The sequence below is a fragment of the Onychomys torridus genome, chromosome 4 (assembly GCF_903995425.1).
Source record: "Onychomys torridus chromosome 4, mOncTor1.1, whole genome shotgun sequence".
Classification (NCBI taxonomy): domain Eukaryota; kingdom Metazoa; phylum Chordata; class Mammalia; order Rodentia; family Cricetidae; genus Onychomys; species Onychomys torridus.
In genome coordinates, this window is record NC_050446.1 from 47083491 (window position 1) to 47102676 (window position 19186).

The following is a 19186-nucleotide window of genomic DNA, read 5'->3' on the forward strand; positions in this document are numbered from 1 at the left end:
GACACTCCCTGGTGACCAAGCATTCAAATCGATGATCTCATGTCGGCCATTCTTATCCAAACCACCACAGAAGTAGACTCAGAGAGAGCACAAGTGCAGCCTGGACCCAGGCTCTCCCACTAAGGGGCTATCGGAAGCTAGGGTAGAGGCCCGTGAGATAAGGAACGTCTGCTGTTGAAGTCACCCAGTTTGTGATACTTCTTATAGCAACCCCAGACAATAGGACTGTAAGTGGTTTGATATTCCAAGCAAGGATAGCAATGTTTCCCCACCTGCCACAGGAGTAAATGTCAAGGGTTAGCCTTGTGCCACACAGAATCTTCCCTTCTTCTTCATTTCTTCTCTTCCTTCCTTTCACTTTCTTTTCTTTTTTTGTTTAAGTATATATACATTATTAAGGCTCATGGTAAATCCTCTGTCTCGAGCACACTGCACAATAGTGAAAATGGGGAATTTCTATAATTGTTAATGATTTGTGGACCTTGACAGAGGCACTAAGATGTCTTGATCACAAAACGCTCTCTTAAGAGGAACACATTATCATAGGGAGATATGGCAAACTGACGTCGCCTTGTACCCAGTACTGGCCAAGAGATCACCATCAAGCTGCGATGAGAAGGATCTCATCAGTCACTCTGGTCCCTAGGGATGCAGGCATGGACTAGCATCATTTAGTGACAGCTGTTATAGGCTTATTGTTGCTCAGTCTTTGCGGTCATAGAGTTTACATTTATTTTTTGTTCTGTTTCGATTTTTTGAGACAGCGTTTCTCTGTGTGGCCCTGGCTGTTCTGGAACTCTCTTTGTAGAGTAAACTGGGCTCAAACTCACAGAGATTCACTTGTCTCTGCCTTCTGAGTGCTGGGATTAAAGGCGTGCACCACCACTACCTGGCTACATTTCTTTTTAGTTATGACTAAATTTTCTGCTATTTGAAAATCCTTTGTGGCAAAAACAAACAAAAAAATAGTGAACTTAATTTAGCCAAAGAAAACCAATTTGCTTATGTTTAGTAAATCCTAAAAGATGCATGAGAACTAAAACAGAAATTACTAGATAAGTTTGAAGAGGTACAAATAATCATTTTTTTCAATAAGCTTTTCCCCGAATGGTGCCAAAGATTGAACCCAGGGTCTCACACATACAACTGTTCTAATCACCAAGCAACACCGCAGACCTTACACTAAGCTTCACTTACAGGTACCCTGTGTCTGGCAAGGTGGAACGTACTTTGCCTATGTGATTTCATGGAATCCTACTTGTTGCTAAACAGGTGACTGACCACTCCCATGGGAAGCCGAGCTTCTTGAAAGATGGGATTCAAACCCAGGTTTTTTGTGGCGTGTGGTGTTGTGTCTCACATTAACCCTTTAAGAACTATTCTGTGTGTGCATGTGTGCATGTTCATGCTGTACATATGTGGAGGCGCCGGGTGGATGTCAGCTGGTTTCTTCTTTTGCTCCACATCATGTACAGGGCAATGCACGTCCTTGACAACTGAACGGAAGTCATCACCTCTTGCCCAGCTCAGTCAAGTGTGGAGCTAGTCTATCAAATGGATGCTAAATGAAGGAGTGTCAATTTATCATTGGCCATGTGAAAAGAGATGTTTCATCGCTTGGTTTTAAGGCAAACTACCTGAAAACAGTCTTCTTTCTCACAACAACAAAACAAAGGCCAGACAACAAAATAAAACCTCTCTTTGCTGGAAAAACTCCTTCCAGAGAGAAAAGAGGCTGATGAGATGGGACTGGAGGAACTGGGGGGATGCTGGTCCAAATCAGGAAGGATGGCACCATTATAATGAAGCAGCAGATGAGGGGGACACTCGTCATGGCTGAGGGGTGGTCTGTGTCCAGCCTCTGAGTAACTCACTGCTGACATTTTACATGCAGAAGTGAGTTACTTTGCTTTACATGGGTGAAGGCCTGGGATCATACTGTGCCTGTGACTTGCTATTGTTTTGGTTTTAATAGTCACCCGTAGGAGAGTTTTGCAAGCTAAGTGAAAAATAAACACAAATCTGAAACTCTGACTTTGCCCTGTATGTGTAATGAGCTCTGTGCACAAGATGAATTTAGAGTAGCCTGTAAAATGACTTTAAGAAGTTCTCCTAGTGACAATTACCTCCTAAGATTCAGCAGTGTATCTGGACAGGCTTAGGCTGAAATGCTAAGTGCATGTGTTGACTCTGCTGTTGGCTATAGAATCAAAACTCTGTATTAAACTGGTAATTAGAAAAAGAAAGAAACTGTAGAGGCGCGTTGGTCTATCCAGTTGCTTGTGTTGAGTGGATGCACTGTGATGCCTCTATGTTTTAAGTTCTAAGTTTCTGCCATTACTTGAGAGTGGTGTAACTCAAACACCATTCTAAGGAAATTTATTGTGCTGGGCAATGGTGACACATGTCTTTGATTCCAGCACTCAGGAGGCAGAGGCAGGTGAATCTGTGTGAGTTTGAGGCCAGCTTGGTCTACAGAGTGAATTCAAGATAACCAGAGCTATACAGAAAAACCCTTTCTTGAAAAACAAAACAACAACAACAACAACAAAAGAAAAGAAAGGAAGGGAGGGAGGGAGGGAGGGAGGGAGGGGAGGGAGGGAGAGAGAGAGAGAGAGAGAGAGAGAGAGAGAGAGAGAGAGAGAGAGAGAGAAAGAGGAAACTTATCACAAGAGCTGCTGATTGAGGGCATTACTTATAGAACTGCATTCCTGGCTGCGCCATCCAGCCATTTGTGTGTCCATGCATGCAAGTGTGTGCAAGTGTTTGAGTGCATGTGCATATGTGCGCACACATGTGAGTTTGTGTATCCGTGTGTATCCGTGTGTGTGTGTGTGTGTGTGTGTGTGTGTGTGTGTGTGTGTGTGTGTGTGGTGTGTGTACTGTATGCATAAGCACTGTGTTAACCAGTTCTGCTTATATTTCTCCCCTTCTCTTTGGAGCATGAGCAGTGCTTTCCAGATCTGAGAAATTTAGAAATTAAGGGAAGAGACCTGGACACAGAGAACTGCATGTATAATTCAGGAAAGTGTTACAAGCTTCCTTTAAGCCATTTGACTAAGGTACCAAAGTAACTGTAATTTAATGCAGAGAATATAGCAAATTATAATGAACAGCTTTCTAACTGCATCCTATGTTCATATGCTAAAGTCTGGATGTCAGAATTTCAGCAGTTGCTGAAATGTATGAAAGTCTCCTTAAAATAATGCTTATAAAGCAAAAAGACCCCTTGAAACTCTACAGGGGCACCATGCCAATAAATAAGTGTCCTTAGAATTGTCCATCAGTGGAATGCATGGCACCAGGAGTGAACGCTAAGGCAAGCTATGGGCTCCAGGTGATTGTGATGTCTCCACTCAGGTTTATCAGCTGTAATAAAGCACAATGCCTGTCAGGGATGGTGTCAATGGGGCTCTAAGTATGTGGGAGCAGAGAGCAAGAGGAGCCTTTCAAACTTGTTGGGAACCCAAAAGTGATCTAATAATGAAGCTTTTAGTAAGATGAAAAGGCCTTTACCAAAGTAAGCCTTTAGTAAGATTAAAAAAAGGTAGCAAGAAAAAAAAACCAAAAAACAAAAAACAAAAAAACTCTGTGCATGTTTCTTGTTTAACTGAAACCATATGGGAATTTATTGGGAAAACGGGAGTTGGTGGCATTCTGTTATTACAATATTTATCATACAGTTATGGAAGGGAGTAATTTATGATCCTTGCTTGCAAAGCCAGATCGATACAGAGATAAATGTCCTTGCCACAATTGAATTTATATCATCCACGTGATAATTGACCACTGTGTCATCTGTCCAATCATTCATTTCATTATCTGATGGGACTAGTGGAAAGCTGATATGGATGTGATTTATTAGTGCACACCAGTGGGAAGCCATTGGTCCAGCTTACCTGTTACCTGTCCTTGGCAGCACAGAGCATGGTTGTCTACCTCCAGCTGCAGGCGGCCTCCGGAAAAGCCATCTGCCTTGTCCCATACTAGGCATCTCTTGTTGAATTAGAAGCGATCTTACATTTCTTGCACGTGTGGATTTTATTCCATTTCTGCCCCCTGAGCACAGCAGTCTGCCTAGAGCAGCAGGGCTCAGGTAGCTGCTCTAGAGAGTGTCTTTATTGTCACTAATTTCAATTATGTTTTGTGACATTATCATTCCATATCGGGCTGGAGAGATGGCTCAGCCATTAAAGGCTAGGCTCACAACCAAAATATCATTCCATATCGCCTGTTTATGCTTGGCGTCAAGACACATGGCTTAAAACTCAGAACATACTCCAGTACAGGTAAAGGGAAAGGATAGGATCTGTGGAGACCAAAGGTTGGACACTTGAGAAAGAAGACCAGAAAGCTTACTGAACAACCCAAGCAGGGTTAGTTCCCCAATGGGGGGTAGGGGGGGGGGGGGGGGGTGGAAAAAAAAAGAAGAAGCGATTCCAGCAGCCCCTTCGGTTCTCTCAGCCCCCTGGGAACACTCACTGCCTGCAGTATCTGTGATTTGCCTTGTGAGGGTTAATCAGTGGGCCTATTATTCAGCAAATTAAAGGCTTGGCTGCCAGAGAGTTCCTTTCAGAAAGGATTAGGGTCTCTGATGAGGCTTTGAAGTAATGGATGGAGCTGTTCTGCTAATGGAGGAGGGCTAAGGACTCCCCGGACTCCCCTGGCAGCCAGTGTGGTGTCTTTATTCAGTCCCTTGCCTAAAAAAAGAAAAAAATATTTTCTCTTGCAAAAATGTGATGCTCACACAAGGCACTGGATTGACATCCCAGCGGGTGGGGGTCGGGGGGGGGCACTTCTTTCTGTTGTAAGAGCACAGACAGAAGTGCTTCCTGGCTGCTGTGGGTGGCAGCGTCCAGAGGAAGAACCATGTCTGCAAAGAGCGCAACAGGAACCAGTAGGGTCTTAGAGTTATTGTCCTTTAAAAGGTTTTGGCTCGGAAGTTGAGCAGAAGGGCTAGCAGGTGACAGGCACGGTGGTGGTGGTCTGTGTCCTCAGGACCACAATGCAAGGCAGCCAATAGCTATGCAAAATGCTGATTTGCATAAAGCACTGACAACTACCTATTATCTGACAAGACCGCCGCCCCTCCCCCTGCCCCAGGCTGTTATGGAAACCAGGCTGGTTCATTTCCCCCAGTTTCATGTCTATGCCACCCATAAGAGCCACGGAGTGGGCAAAAGGCCAGAGAAGTGTTTAGTCCACGTCCATCTTCACCCAAAGAGCAAGCATTCAAAGAGGAGCACGAGTGTGGGGTGTCGGCGTTACCAGGATCATCACAGCCCTGGGCCTTTATTGCTCTTTACCAAGCTCCCTGCCCCCACTATACATTAAATTCTGAGATGCTGGCTGGAGCCTCTGGTGGCTGGACCACTTTTCAGTGGTGTCATGCTCTGGTCACCGCCACCACCGACCCCCACCACCACCACACACACAGCCCCAGCTCTCTCCTTTGGTATTTAGTCGTTCCTTTCTTTGAATTGCCTTCTACCCATGGGCCAAACTCTGGAATCTTCCTTTTGCCCTTTGCAATGATCAGGATAAGTCTTGGCATCCTCCTTTCCTTGACTCCATTGAGCATTGCACTGTATAAGTTGGGAACATGGGGGCCCAAGCCTGGAATGGCTCACCAACTCCCTAGTAGAGTTAGGCTCAGATTAAGATGGGGAGCTCTGTATTGGCCACCCAGGAGAATGTTTTTTGCTGGATAGTTCCAGGCATGCCCCAGGATTGGAGAGTGCTGTAAGAAACAGCCTTATGAGCTGTGTGGCCATGCTCAGTGCACGGCTATTGTATCCACTACCCTGCAGGCTCATTACACATTTCTGTGGTAAGCCAAAAGATATTTTCTTCAGTCTCACCACCAATGTCCATGTCTTTCTGTAGTCACGGGAGGAGCTGGGCTGTTCGCAAATCGCAGATTACAAGATACAAGGGAGAGACATTTCCCCTTTCACATTATCTACTAGGAATCTGCGAGTCAAATGTGTGTCCATCCTCAATAAAGTCATTTATTTGGCATTTTTGTTCCTATTTTCCTTATGGAATTTCTCCATTGCTTTATCATTTTCCCCTTTGGCTTACATTATTTTTATGTTGCCTTATTGCATGTATCTTTGTATGTTTAAGCACATATTTTGTCCTTACATTATTTCTAGAACAAGATAAAGTATTAAAAATCAACTGTGTGCCCAGCTAGGGAGAAGGTGAGGTGAAGGGACTGCTTTGTCTGGTGTCTCCCCAAAAGGTAACCTAATAAGCTGCAGATGGTAGAACATGACTATATTCCCACTACTAGGGAGGCAGAGGTAGGAGGATCCCAACTAAAGGCTAGCCTAAGCTATACAGTGAATTACATGCCAGCCTAGGCTTCATAGTAGGATCTCTGTCTCAAAAGCCAACCAAACAACCAACCAAATAAATAATAACAAATATTCCTTACACCATTAGTTTATAATTGTTTAAAAGTGGAAATTACCCAAAGTCTATCAATTGATAAATGAAAAATGCAATGCATTTACACAAAAGATGGTTTTTAGCAAAAGGAATGAAATATTAATGTATGCTGAAGAACCCTGAAACTACGATAAGTGGAAGAAGCCAGTTCCACATATTATATAAACGCTCATATCTGGCAAATTCATGGGAATGGAAAAATAAATTAGTTATTGCCCGGGATGGAGGCAGCTGAGGGAACGGGAAGAGACTGAGAATGGATGCAGTTTCTTTGTGGGGTGATAAAGTCAAATGATGATTATAGTAATGGCCGCCCAACTATGAAAATACTGAAGATCTTTGGATGGCACATTTTAATGGCTAAACTGTGTGGTTTGTGGGTTACACCTCATTAAAGTTGCTATGAAGTCATTTTTAATGGGTCCTGGCATGGAGGAAGAGGCAAGGGGATCTTAAGAGTTCAAGGCCAGCCCAGTCTACATAGGAATTCCAGGTTAGGTAGGGTTGTACAGCAAGAACTGTCCCAAACAAATAAATAAGAAAGAAAACTGAAGATAATGATTAGCAGTTGTACATTTTATAGAGTAGTTTTTGCTGGGTTTTGTCACTCAATTTTTACTTAGCGCCAGGTGTGTGCATTTGACAGTACTGGCTTTTAACAGGATCTGCTGCTGGGTTTGGGATTTTGAGTCCTTGTGGCTAAGTTGGATGGCAAGTTCCCTGTATGTTATTTGGTCTGGTGCCCTTGATCTACTAGTCAAGCTTTATGGTGGCTCAGGAATAAGGCTGGCCATCCTGTGGTCACTGTTCTATCTTTCAGTCTCCTCCCCGCTTTCCATCTTGAGTTCTGTGAATGAGAGTAAACAAGGAAGTCAAGATACTCAGAGAGCTGTACGGAGAGAGAATGATCTAGAAGGCAGTGGTCCAGAGCAGCATCAGCTATGGCTGGGACAGATCCCTTGGGAAGAGTGAAAGCTGAATCGAGACTGGGGAACTGGTAATGGCCGGGCCTTGGGGTCCTTTGGGAGAGTTTTAGTGGATGGCGAAGGTAGAAGATAGATTTTTATGTTCATAGTGATCTATTGAAGTGTGCTTAAAAGTCCACTAGTGGCTGCTTCTTCTACATTGTCAACCGGTCCTCATGCTCCATAGCATCATCTTTCTCTGCCTGCATCCTCCGTTCAAACCATGTCCTTTCTAAAGAGAGCCCCAGTCTCACCACCAACTGATTGTCTACCGTGTTGTCAGCCTATTTCCTAAGGCAAAGACATCCCTGGGCCTCCACAGGGCACTCCTGAGCCCTTCCTTCATCTGCTGTCTCCCTTGCACTTCCTCCCAGTGTCCACCCTGTCCTTTAAGAATGTCACCTGTTGTGTGAAACACTTGTCCTCGCAGCTAGGGTTGTTTACTTCTTCGGGGTTATGGCAGGCTCTAGACTTGAACTACAACTGCTAGTCCATCTATTTATTCTGCTGCTTGTTTCCACATCCCACGAAAGCAAATGTTTGACCCTAGACACCTCTGTGTAACGCCTTTTATGGTAAACACCTAACATGCCCGTTTATGAAGAAACCATGGTGTTGGTCTCACCTAGCCCTTCGGCTACTTCATGTGTGTGAGTTGGTATTACCCTAGATACATACGTTTCTGATGGAAACCCCCGCCCCAGTCCTGAGTGTTCCTGGGCATTGGGATGGAGCTGATTGTTCAGTTATCTTAGGGTCTGCCTAAGTGTTATCTGTTCCTTGCCCTCAGAGGTAAAACGCATACAAATGAGAATTATGGATTGAAGTCAGGGCAGGGTGGCCAGCAGGATCAAGAGAAAGAAAACAATTCAGATGTCCCCAGGCACGGAAGCCTGTGCTAAGAAGCAGACCATGACTATTTGTCAAAATGGAAATTGATTTTTAAATCAAAGAAATGACCTAGACATTCAAGAACAAGAGTACCCAAAAGCTTGAACTTAAAAACACCAAGGGTTTTTCTTTTGCTGAATTGTCAGACCCCAAATGTCCCCTGTCCCCTAATGCCACAAATTCTGCCTCAATGTGTCCTCAATAGTAGGTGTCACATGGAAAGCCATGGATTAATTACCCATCTGACTGAGCTCCTCAAGTTAGATTTGTACAATATTGGACCCAGTTTAGTTCGGTGGGTAATTAAGGAGACAGCAGACCTTAACAACAAAGAAAAGCTAGTGTTATGGTCCACTAGTCTCCTCCAAAACTCAGGTGCTGCAAATGTGGTCATGTGGAGATGTAGGGCCTCTTGGGGGCATCAGGTCATGAGGGCTCCTCTCCCATGAGTGAATGTCTTCTGCTATGTGATTATGACACATTCTTCCTTTGGGGAAACCATGTTGGAAGCAGAGAACATTCTTCATCATGGATGTGAACCTTGATCTTGGATTTAACAGTCTTTAGGACTGTGAGAAAATAAATTTCTTTTCACCTTCATCTGCTTTCTTTAAATATTGTCATAGCAGTGCAGGGTGGACTATAGACTAAGGTATGTATGTGGCACTCCTGCTGGTTGGGTGTGCCATAACTGCCTTCCTCCACTAATCACTTGGTATAGTGGCTGACCACAGAACCAGCATTTATGGAGTGCTTATCATATAGCAAGCAATGTATAACCATTGCCTTATCTACGTTCCACAACAATCCTGTGTCCAATAAATAAATAAAAACAGGAACTCAGTGAACCTAAGTAAAACTTATATATCACTGCATAGCTCTATGAGTGCTAGATTTGTCCTCAGTCCCTGACTTAATGCATATCATTGCCCCAGTGTTTTTAAAAATATGCCATGCTCGGGAGAATAATGGGTTTTGTCATCGAATGAATCATTTAAATGCATCAACAGACTATTAGAAAGTGCTGTGTCGATGTGGGCAAATGTTCCCAGAAGGCTTTGACTAGAAAGGCTGATTGATTAGTACATCAGTGACTGTGGAGAGGTGGGAATGTTGCTGGTCTAGGAACCAGTTACAAATTATCTTGTCTGGCTGTCCTGTAAGTCAGTCTGTAGACCAGACTGGCCTTGAATTCAGAAATCCGCTTGCCTCTGCCTCCCAAATACTGGGATCAAAGGCATGTGCCACCACCGCCCAGCTGTCTTGGGTTCTTTAACAGCCACCATCTCCTTCTAAGTGTGACCTAACATCCTGTGGCCATCAGTGATGAGATGCATTAACTTAATAGACCACTAGGTGCCCTCAACCCTGAAGCTAATGTCACTGGATAGCATCTGAGGCCCAAGGAAGATGACCTCTACCACCACTTCGTTGTGACTTACCTACATGATACTTCCTGAAATATATTTGAAAAGCACCTTGGTTTATGATTTTTCTTTGTTTTATTATTATGAAGCTTGATGAAACTATTATGACATTGGAACATGGTGTTTAGAAAAACGTGAATCTGTGTTCTGGACCATGGTCACTCCCATTTGGCTTTAGGATAAACCACAGTTTTCTTTCCTTTGAAGTGAGAGCTGTGTCTCTTAAACACAGATTTTGCAGCTCCTGGATTATCTTGTTCTGACTCACGTGACTTCTGGGATCAGCTACCACCTCTCCAGGGCTCCTAGCCTTCCTGGGCTGCTTTAAGCAAATCTCTCTTTCATTTTCACCTTAAGTAAAGACCTCCAAAGACAGCCATGGCTGACATCTGATGTTCTGCTCAAGTCTGAAGGATCTCTAGCCAATCCCTGCCATTGCAAAGACCCAAGAGGCAACCTTAGCTGTGCTGAACAGTAGCGATGACACTGCCTTACTGACCCCTGAGAGAGAAGTCCCAGCATCCAGTACTCTACTGCCTGGTGGCTTGGGATTTTTGATGCCTTGTCTACGTCACTTGAGATGGCTCATACAGTAAGAGCTTGCTGTGCAAGCAAGAGGGCTTCAATTCCTATTCTCAGCATCTACATAAATTTGGGACACAGTGGTGCACTCCCATAATCCCAGTGCTGGGGAAATGGAGACAAGAGGACCTCTAGGCCTTGTTGAACAGCCAGCCTAGCTGAACAGATGAGTTCCAGGTCAAGTGAGATAACTAGTCCCCCCAAAATAAGTTTACAACCACTGAGTAAGACACTTGACATGGACTTGTGGCCCCCTCATGCATGCACAGGTATGTACATTTGCACATACATATGCACATCATAGGCACACATATATCTGCAGACACACAAGAAGAAAATCATCAGTTTCATTGTAGAATGCTTTACGTAAGAACACAACTAAGGTAGTAAGAAGCATGTTAGTGCAGGACCATCAGCTCCTGCCTTCAAAATGCCCTTTTTGTCCTAGGGTACAAAAATAGAGACATTTGGGTTAGGGAGATAGCCCAGTGGGTAGAGATACTTACTGGGCGAGCCTTGAAGTCTGGATTTAATCCTTGGAACCCAAATAAATATTTCAAGAGAGAAGCAACTCCACAAAGCTGTCCTCTGACCTCCATGCATGTACTGTGGCACATGCTTCGAGGCATGCATTGCATGCTTGCACATACACACACAATAATAATAATAACAAATTAATTTATAAACATTTTTGAGATCTTCCTTGGCTGCCACTATATCCAGCAGAGGACACGCTTATAATACATCCATTACAGAAGGTGGCACTACCATCAGCAATAATAAAGCTGCCACCTCCCTCAGCAAGCTTTTCTGCGACCTTTTCTTGGGCACACTTCAGCTTCCCCCAATCATGGCCCCTCCTGTCGCTTGGCTGGCCTGCTGTTAGTGGGCATTCATTTAACATTTCTGGGTTGTTCCTCAGACCCCCCCACCCCCAACCCCCGGGTGCCCCCAGAGCGATTCTGCCTATTCTCTCCTATTGGGGAGGGAGCAGCCTATCCTTACACAAGTGGTGCTTGAGGATCTAAAATATTTGTTAGCACATCTCCTGAACTAAGAACACAGCCAGCTCTTAGTCTGGGTTATTCTAATTATTTAAATTCTCAAGGGATCAGAAAGAGGAAGACAAAGAGGTCTCTGTATTGGCAGGCTTCACTCCAGCCACATCTGGGGGTGGTATGTGTCGGCATGCCACAGCTCTGCCTTTGGGAGGTCTCTACCCCTGGGCACTGGTTCTGTGAATGGATTCAACCACAATGTGTATTCTTACCTCTGGAGGCAGATCCTGCCCTGTCTACTGCAGATGTGGTGGTTTGGCTTCAGACCGCCCTGTGTGTTCTCTCTCCTCACTTCTTTACCTTGTTTGGGTCATCTGTAGAGGAGGAGAGTAGCTCTTCACACGTCAGGCTGAGAGTTGATGCAATTCAGTGTTCTTTCTTTTCTCTTCCATGACCTCATCTTGGTCTGTGAGTGCCAACAGCTTTGCCTACCAGTCAGACTTACTTGTTTCTCTTTCTGCCTCTTTGCCTCCCTAGCCAGGACCTAAGGAAAATTGGCAACTGCCCAAAATCCACTGTCTTAGCCACTGTTCTATTGCTGTGAAGAGACACCATGACCATGGCAACTGTTATAAGAGAAACCATCTAACTGAGGACTTGTTTATAGCTTCAGGGAATTAGTTCATTATCATCATGGTGGGGAGCATGGTGGTATGCAGGCAGACATGGTGCTGGAGAAGTCGCTAAGAGTTCTACATCTGGATCCTCGGGCAGCAATAAGAAAGAGAAATCTTTTGAAATCTCAAAGCCCACCCACAGTAATACACTTCCTCCAACAAGACCACACCTCCTGATCCTTCTCAAGTAGTGCCACTCTCCAATGACTAAGCATTCAGATATATAAGCCTATGAGGCCATTCCTATTCAAACCACCACATCTGACCTTCTGACCTCCTAAGGGCACAGACTCTGTTCTCATTACAGATTTGCTTCAGAGGGAGATTGATCCTGCCCCTCCCTGATGAGGAGTACTCTGAAGTACCCCTCCTGCCTTCTCAGAGGTTTTACACTTAGCAAATATAGCCATTCCACTCAGACTGTTTTCTGTACAGCTGCCTGGCTGAGTTTGCAGCCATGCATCTCATTTACAAGACTCACCTCCCCACCCCAAGCATGAAGTTAGCATGTAATTCCAGGTCTCAACAGTAAGACCTCAACATATCATTGAAAGCCTGTGCATAAGTTTTGGGAAATGAAATGTGGCTAAATACTTCAGCACACAGGAAGGAGGTTGTTCATTAAAATCATATAAGCAATGTCACCCTCCCCCTCCCCTCCCCACCCCCCTGCCTCTTGGAGACATTAGTCACTTTGGGAAAATGCCTATGTTGTCAGTCTTGTTTTTCAGAATGGAAATTTTCTTCCAAGGCAGAGCACCACTGGGCTCTGCAGCTCAGCCTATAATTACCATATCCTCCAGAGGATTTTTCTCCTCCTGCCAGTCAGGCTTCTGTGTGAGGATGATAGGAACCTCTCCGCAGCAAAGTGAGTCATTGGGCCAGGGAAGTGTTTGCTGGGATCAACAGTATTTAGGTGTCCTGTACCAATGGGGACACTTAATCTAAGCAGCAAGCCTTAAGAAGGCAGCAGACAGTATGAAAGACGAAATATAGACAAAGAAATGAGGGGATGAAAATCATGAGTTTTGATGTAGCGTGGCCCCACTGTGTGGGAGCAGATTGCTCTCCTCCTGTTTGTTTTTTGTTTTTTCTCTTTCAAGCTCATTTTAGTATTTGCTTTTTCAGCAGCTCTATATCAAGTGGGTTTATTTATGGGTAAATCTTGATTCTTGGTAAATAGCCCCTGCACAGGCATCTGGAGTTTCAGTCATGAAATGTCAGGTTACAGGGACAATGCAGCTGCGTCTCCAGGGCATCACCCACACCCCACACCCCTAGTCCTCCACACTACCACACCCCAACCCCCAGCCCCCCACACCCCCAGTCCCCCACACTCCCACACCCCAGATCCCCAACCCTTCAACCCCCCACCCCTATCCCCCCACACCCTCAGGCCCCCACATCCCCCAACCCTCATCCTCCACACCCCTGGCTTCCTAATGTCAGATCCCAGCATTGCTTCTTGCTTTTTGTCTGTTTGGGCTTACTGCAAATAGCAGCAACAACCTGTGTTTAAGTGGGAACACAAATGAATTCAGAGAATTAATCTTAAGCCAAGAAAATATGATGGAAAGTACTAGAATTTCAAATCAGGTACTAAATGGATTTCCTTCAAGGCTGAAGCTTGCTCTATTTTTCTTCTCATGGGTTTTTCTATCATAATCAAACTGTCTACTGTGGCCTTGTAAATTCAGGGTCTCTTATTGTTCAGGATATAAATATGATTTTATCATATTTTACTTTGAGTCCCTCATCACAGAAAAACAACATCTAAATCTAATTTTTAAAAAAGAAAAAATAAAATAAAGAGATTAAAAGAAAAATTTTACCTAGGATTTAGTTTCCCTAAAATCAGTCCATGTTCAATTTTATTTTTCCTTAAGTGAAAGACTCTGAGAAGAACTGACCAGGGCCAACCACATCCCCAATTTGAGAGACTTCCTTCTGTGGCAATAATAGCTTATGGATATCCCAGGTACAGTGACAATTAGGGACTCATGGGTCTTGCCTTGGTTTTCTAAGGGGAGAACTCATTTCTGTCCCTCATTCTAAGACAACAGTACTAATCAGGGCTCACAACAGAACTTCCAAGATGCAATCTATGGAATATGGTCCACTGACAGCAGGAAAGTAAAAAAAGAGAAAAAGAAAACTTGTCTATGGGGCTCGAGAGATGGCTCAGTGGTAAGAGCACTGGCCACTACTCCAGAAGATCCTGGTTCGATTCCCAGCACCCACATGGAAGTTCACAATTATCTATAACTCTAGCTCCAAGGCTTCTGACACCCTCACATAGATGTACATGTAGGCAAAACACCAATGAACATAAAATAAAAATAAACTTAAAAAATTTCTATGGCCAGGTAAGCTTGGAAACATTGACTCAAACAAAATTATTTTCAAAAAACCCCAATGCTTATTAAAAAAACAAACAAACCAAAAAACCTTTAATGCACTCAAACATTTTTAATTAAAAACAAAACAAAACAAAACAAACAAACCAAAAAAAAAACCCCTCAAACTTACTTGGTTTAGAGGATCGCCAGTGTTCTCCAAACTTTGTTTACCAGGAAACTATTTCTTTTCTTCTTGCTGTGAAAAGTACATGGCGGCTGTCAGGGTTCCTGCTCCTATTGATATGATAGTCAGTTTTGTCTTCATCCACTAACTCTCTGCTTGGACGTGATGAGCTGAAAACCTTGAGCAAGCAGAGTAGGACATCGCTCTTCAAAGTCTTAAGCAATAATGATTTGGTAAAAGGACAAAAGACAATAATTGCCCTTAGGCATTCAAAAATGGCAGCTCGAACAGCGAAGGTGGGTGATCTGATGGTTTCCTGGTTACTGATTGCACTCCTCAGCACTGATTGATGTTTCCGCACTAGGAATGCCGCCTGCCTCTCCCCCATCAATCTAGTTCATTCTAGTTTCCCTTAACCTGGCTCAGGTCTTGCTAGCTCAAGGAAGTCTTCCATGAATAGATGTCTCTAACAATACACCCCCCTCCCCCGACCGTATTGTTTGGCACACTGAAGCTTGCTGAACATTCCAAAGTAGAAACTCCTTTGGGAGTTGGCCCCGTGCCTTCACTAACAGGATCACCTTAGGTTCTTCACATTCTAAAATGAGATTAGAGTAGAAAAATCTCGGCCAGGTGTCATGGTGCATGCCTGTAGTTCTTGTAGTCTGGAAGCCGAGGCAGGGGGATTGAGAGCTTTGAGGTCAGCTTGGGTTACACAAAGGACTCTTGTTTAAAAACAAGCAAGCAAACCCAAAGAAAAGAAGATTGAGGAGGTAGTTCATTTGGTAAAGTTCCTGCCTCAAAAGACCCAAGGACCCAAATTTGCATCCCCAGCACCCACATAAGTGTGGGCATACAGCAAACACAGTAGCAGGATGAGAAAGATGGATGTCTACTCAGTCAGTGAGCTCCAGGTCCACTGAGAGACCTGTCTCAAAAAAATAAGATGGAGAACAATTGTGGAAGGCAATAAGGTTGACCTCTGGCTGCCATATACATGTGCACACACACCCATGTGCACACAAGAACACACACACATACACACACACACACACACACACACACACACACACACATGAATATGTACATATGCCTGCCCCCACGTAAATAGAAAATCCTGATCCTTAGGGCTTGGAAGCCCTGTATTTCTGTTTTGGGGACAGGATGGCATGGAGTCCAGGCTGACCTGGACGTCACCAACATTCTGAAAATGACCTTGAACTTCTCATCTTTCCTGCTCCTCCCAAGTGCTGAGATGACAGGTTTTTCTGTTGTTTGTTTTTTCCTAAGTACATAAGCAAACACTGGATTTTACCGTTTCCTGTGGGTCTCTGGTCCTCCCATCTTTCCAATTAAATTTATTATAGGTGCTTGAGGATAAACATCATAATTGTTCATGCATTAGTTTATTCTATCTAATTCTGGGGCAGTGTAATAAATGTCTGCTGAGTAAATGGAATGAGATGATGCCCTGTTATCTAGTAGACAGGGCCTTGGCCTCTGTCTGTCAATATAATAATAATTCCCTTTCAGACTTGGGCTTTGCCCCCGTGCAAACAGGGTATGCAAGGCTGTGTGTGAATTAAGGCAATGCTCTCAAGGTCTTCTTGTCCTTCCCCTAAAAATGTTGCCTGTGCAGCTGGATGTGTCTCCGTGCTGTTTAGCATTCTTCCCAGGCACACTCAGCTTCTCTCTGTGGATGCCGTGGTGTGGTGTCCCACCCACTCCAGTCTTACTGAGAAGACTAACTCATCATCTTCTGGGGCGTCGTGCCCACCATCTCTTAGATTTCTGTGCTGCCGTCTCCCTCACCTGACCCCCTCTCTTTGCTAGCCATGCCTTTCTCGAACCCACTCTGGGATCTAAAGCAAGGCCTTCTCCAGGACAGCAGATGCTCTTGTCACTTGCTGGAAGCCCTGCTTCACGGGTAGATAGATGTGAACATTGTGGGACAGGACAGACGTCCTACTGTTAACTGCAAGGGACAGACTCTCTAAGGCTACCCTTAAACTCTGTCTGAGGATGCAGGTCTGTCTTCATCAGCCCTCAGGAGACACATGGCTGTTTTATTTTAGGAGTTTTTATGTTCCACACTTAAGCCAGGAGGGAAGAACATCACCTGGATTGCCAAACAGATAGTCCTCTTGAGTTCCTTTTTTTCTCAGCAGTGACTCAAATGTGTTTTCCTTTGACAGTCACACAGACACATGAATATACATGGAATCCAGTGGCGACTACTCATGAGAAGACAAGAGCCATCGTTTGTGAAATGTGCACTGATTTTGTATTGTTGCTAGGAAAAATAATAGGCTATACAAACCATCCTGGACCGATAAAAGTCGAATGATTGATTTCTCTCTCTGGCAAGGTGGAGGTGGTATTTATAGTCTTGTGGGCATCCTTCTGGAGATGTTCTGCGTGCGGTTGGCTTTTCTAGCTGCCAGCTCTGGTTCTCACAGCCCCCATGCCATTCTGAAATGGACTGACCCAGGGAAGTCATCAAGTCCTTTGGGACCAGAAGGTGAGGGATGGATGGGAAAGTGTTTTGAAGTGAAAATTGAAAAGCTTAAAGCTCAGTGTAAATCTGACAACTGGGGATTGCTGGGAAGGATTCTGCTTAAATGCTCTGTCAAAGATGCTCGGAGGGTCCTGAACTACTTACTGCTTGTGAGGACTTTGAGTTGCTGCTGTTATGCTTCTGTGGGAAAAAGCAGAGCTGTTGGTTATACTGAGTGGGCAGAAGGGCATTCTGTATTTATCCCTAGTCTGGAGTGTTAGCTCGAGATGGAAAGGTGTTGAAACTTCCTCCTCTGACTTAAGGCACCTACACAGAATAGAAAGACAAAAGTAATTGGAGGGCTATTCATCAGATTCCATTTCACTATCGATTTCTGTGTGTCAAAACCGTCTTAGCACAGAGCATACAGCAACAGGTATTGAGTCATTGTTTTCTTTAGATAGGTCATTGAGTCCAAAAGAGAAAGTCATTCCTCAGGTGTAGTTCTAACCAGTCTGCTGCAGAGGTGTTAAATGGAACCTGGTATTTGCCATTTTGAAAGGACTTTTTGTTCCCACTTTGCATAATTCCGCCAACATTCTTCAGAACTATGTGCTAGTCACTTCCTGTTCTGGGGCTTCTCTGTTCTCTGAAAACATTAGGAGTTAATGGCTGGGCTTTTCTCTTCTCTGCAGGTTCCTTTTTTCCCCTTACAAGCTCCTAAACAACCCCTGTCCCCAAGCTCCGCACACCTCAGAGTAAGAGCATCTCTATGAGATTAGTTGAGGTGATAGATCTTAATCTTATATGCTCCTAAGAGAAACTTCCTTCTCTTGAAAATGCTTTTCTGCAATGAAAAATAAGACGGAAAATTTCCTAAGCAGTCTGTTTTTCCAATGTTTTAAATACTTCATGGTAAATAGAAGGTAAAATTGATTGAGCTTTTATTATTTACTTATGACAATCTAAAGTAGATTGCTGATGTTTTAAATAATTCAATTAATAGAATTTTTCCACTTTCTGGTACGTATTTCAAAGGAAAGAGCTGTGTGGAGTTAATGATAAAGTGTATCATCAAGCTTCCTCTCTCCTACATTCCCAGAGAAAGGGAATGTCAAATGCTACACTTTTGAATTATTTGTTGATTTTTGCAAACAGGTGTCTTATTAAAGATTTTGAAAAGCGGCCTTCAGTGACTCATCTCCTGGACCACCCATTCATTAAAGGAGCTCAAGGCAAGGTTTTGTTTCTGCAAAAACAGCTGGCCAAGGTGCTCCAAGACCAGAAGCGTCTGAAACCTGCTGCTAAAACCAGGTAGAGTTCAGGTGTCACTCTGGCATCCTCCTCCGGGGATTTAGGGCTGTGCTTTGATTCACCCCACATCTTAATTGGTAACAAGCACATCCTTGCAGTTTTTCAGTTTCATTTGTGTATCTTGAAGTATGTCCTGTGGATGGCTAGGCAGGATTCAAAATCTGCCTATCTGGATTCCCATGACTAATTTCTCAAATGGCTAAAATCTCGTTGTCCTCATATTCAGTTAGCACTCATTAAAAATGTAGTGACATTTACTACAAATGTGACTGCAAATCAGCCATGGCTGAAATTGTGTGAGAAGTCTTGACCTGGATATTGGAGAACAGGGAGCAGACACAGGCCCTCCTGACAGGCTGTGGAAAGAGCGTGTTAAATGTCAGAGACTTTTCCTTGGATGGGCTCTGAGTCCATTTATTCTTCAGTTTTAAAAAAATCTGTAGAGTTATTCTAGTTTTCTTTTTCATATATTTTGTCTGTGCTATCTAAAGCAACTAGGACACCTTCTACATGGCTCTATCCATGCCCCCTGACCCCCACTCTTAAAGGGCAGATTTTTTTTAATGTTTATTTTTAGGGATGGGAGCAAGTCTTTAAAACTCTATTCTGTGTGTATCTCTAAGAAACAGATCTTTGATTTCTGTCCAGAGGGTGGCAGAATTTCTCTTTAAGAAAAAAAAATTTAATTGCAAACAAACCTCCTCTGCCCAGTAATTACTTGGCTTTTTTTTTTTTTTTTTTAAATATATCTGGTCAGAATGCAGATAAGCACCAGTCCAGTATTATTAAAAAGAACATTCAAAGTAGCATATGTAAAGACAATGAAAGAGCGCAAGTCAGTTCTGGAGGTATCCCT

The 19186-nt window shown here is 43.8% G+C and overlaps 1 protein-coding gene across 1 annotated transcript in view; it reads left to right on the top strand.

Moving 5' to 3' along the window:
- Myo3b (myosin IIIB) overlaps positions 1 to 19186 on the top strand; it is a 336688-nt gene that overhangs the window by 105198 nt on the left and 212304 nt on the right. Inside the window, exon 8 of the mRNA XM_036185605.1 lies at positions 18175 to 18330. Coding sequence (XP_036041498.1) covers positions 18175 to 18330 — 156 coding nt within the window. The remainder of the gene's footprint in view (positions 1 to 18174; positions 18331 to 19186) is intronic.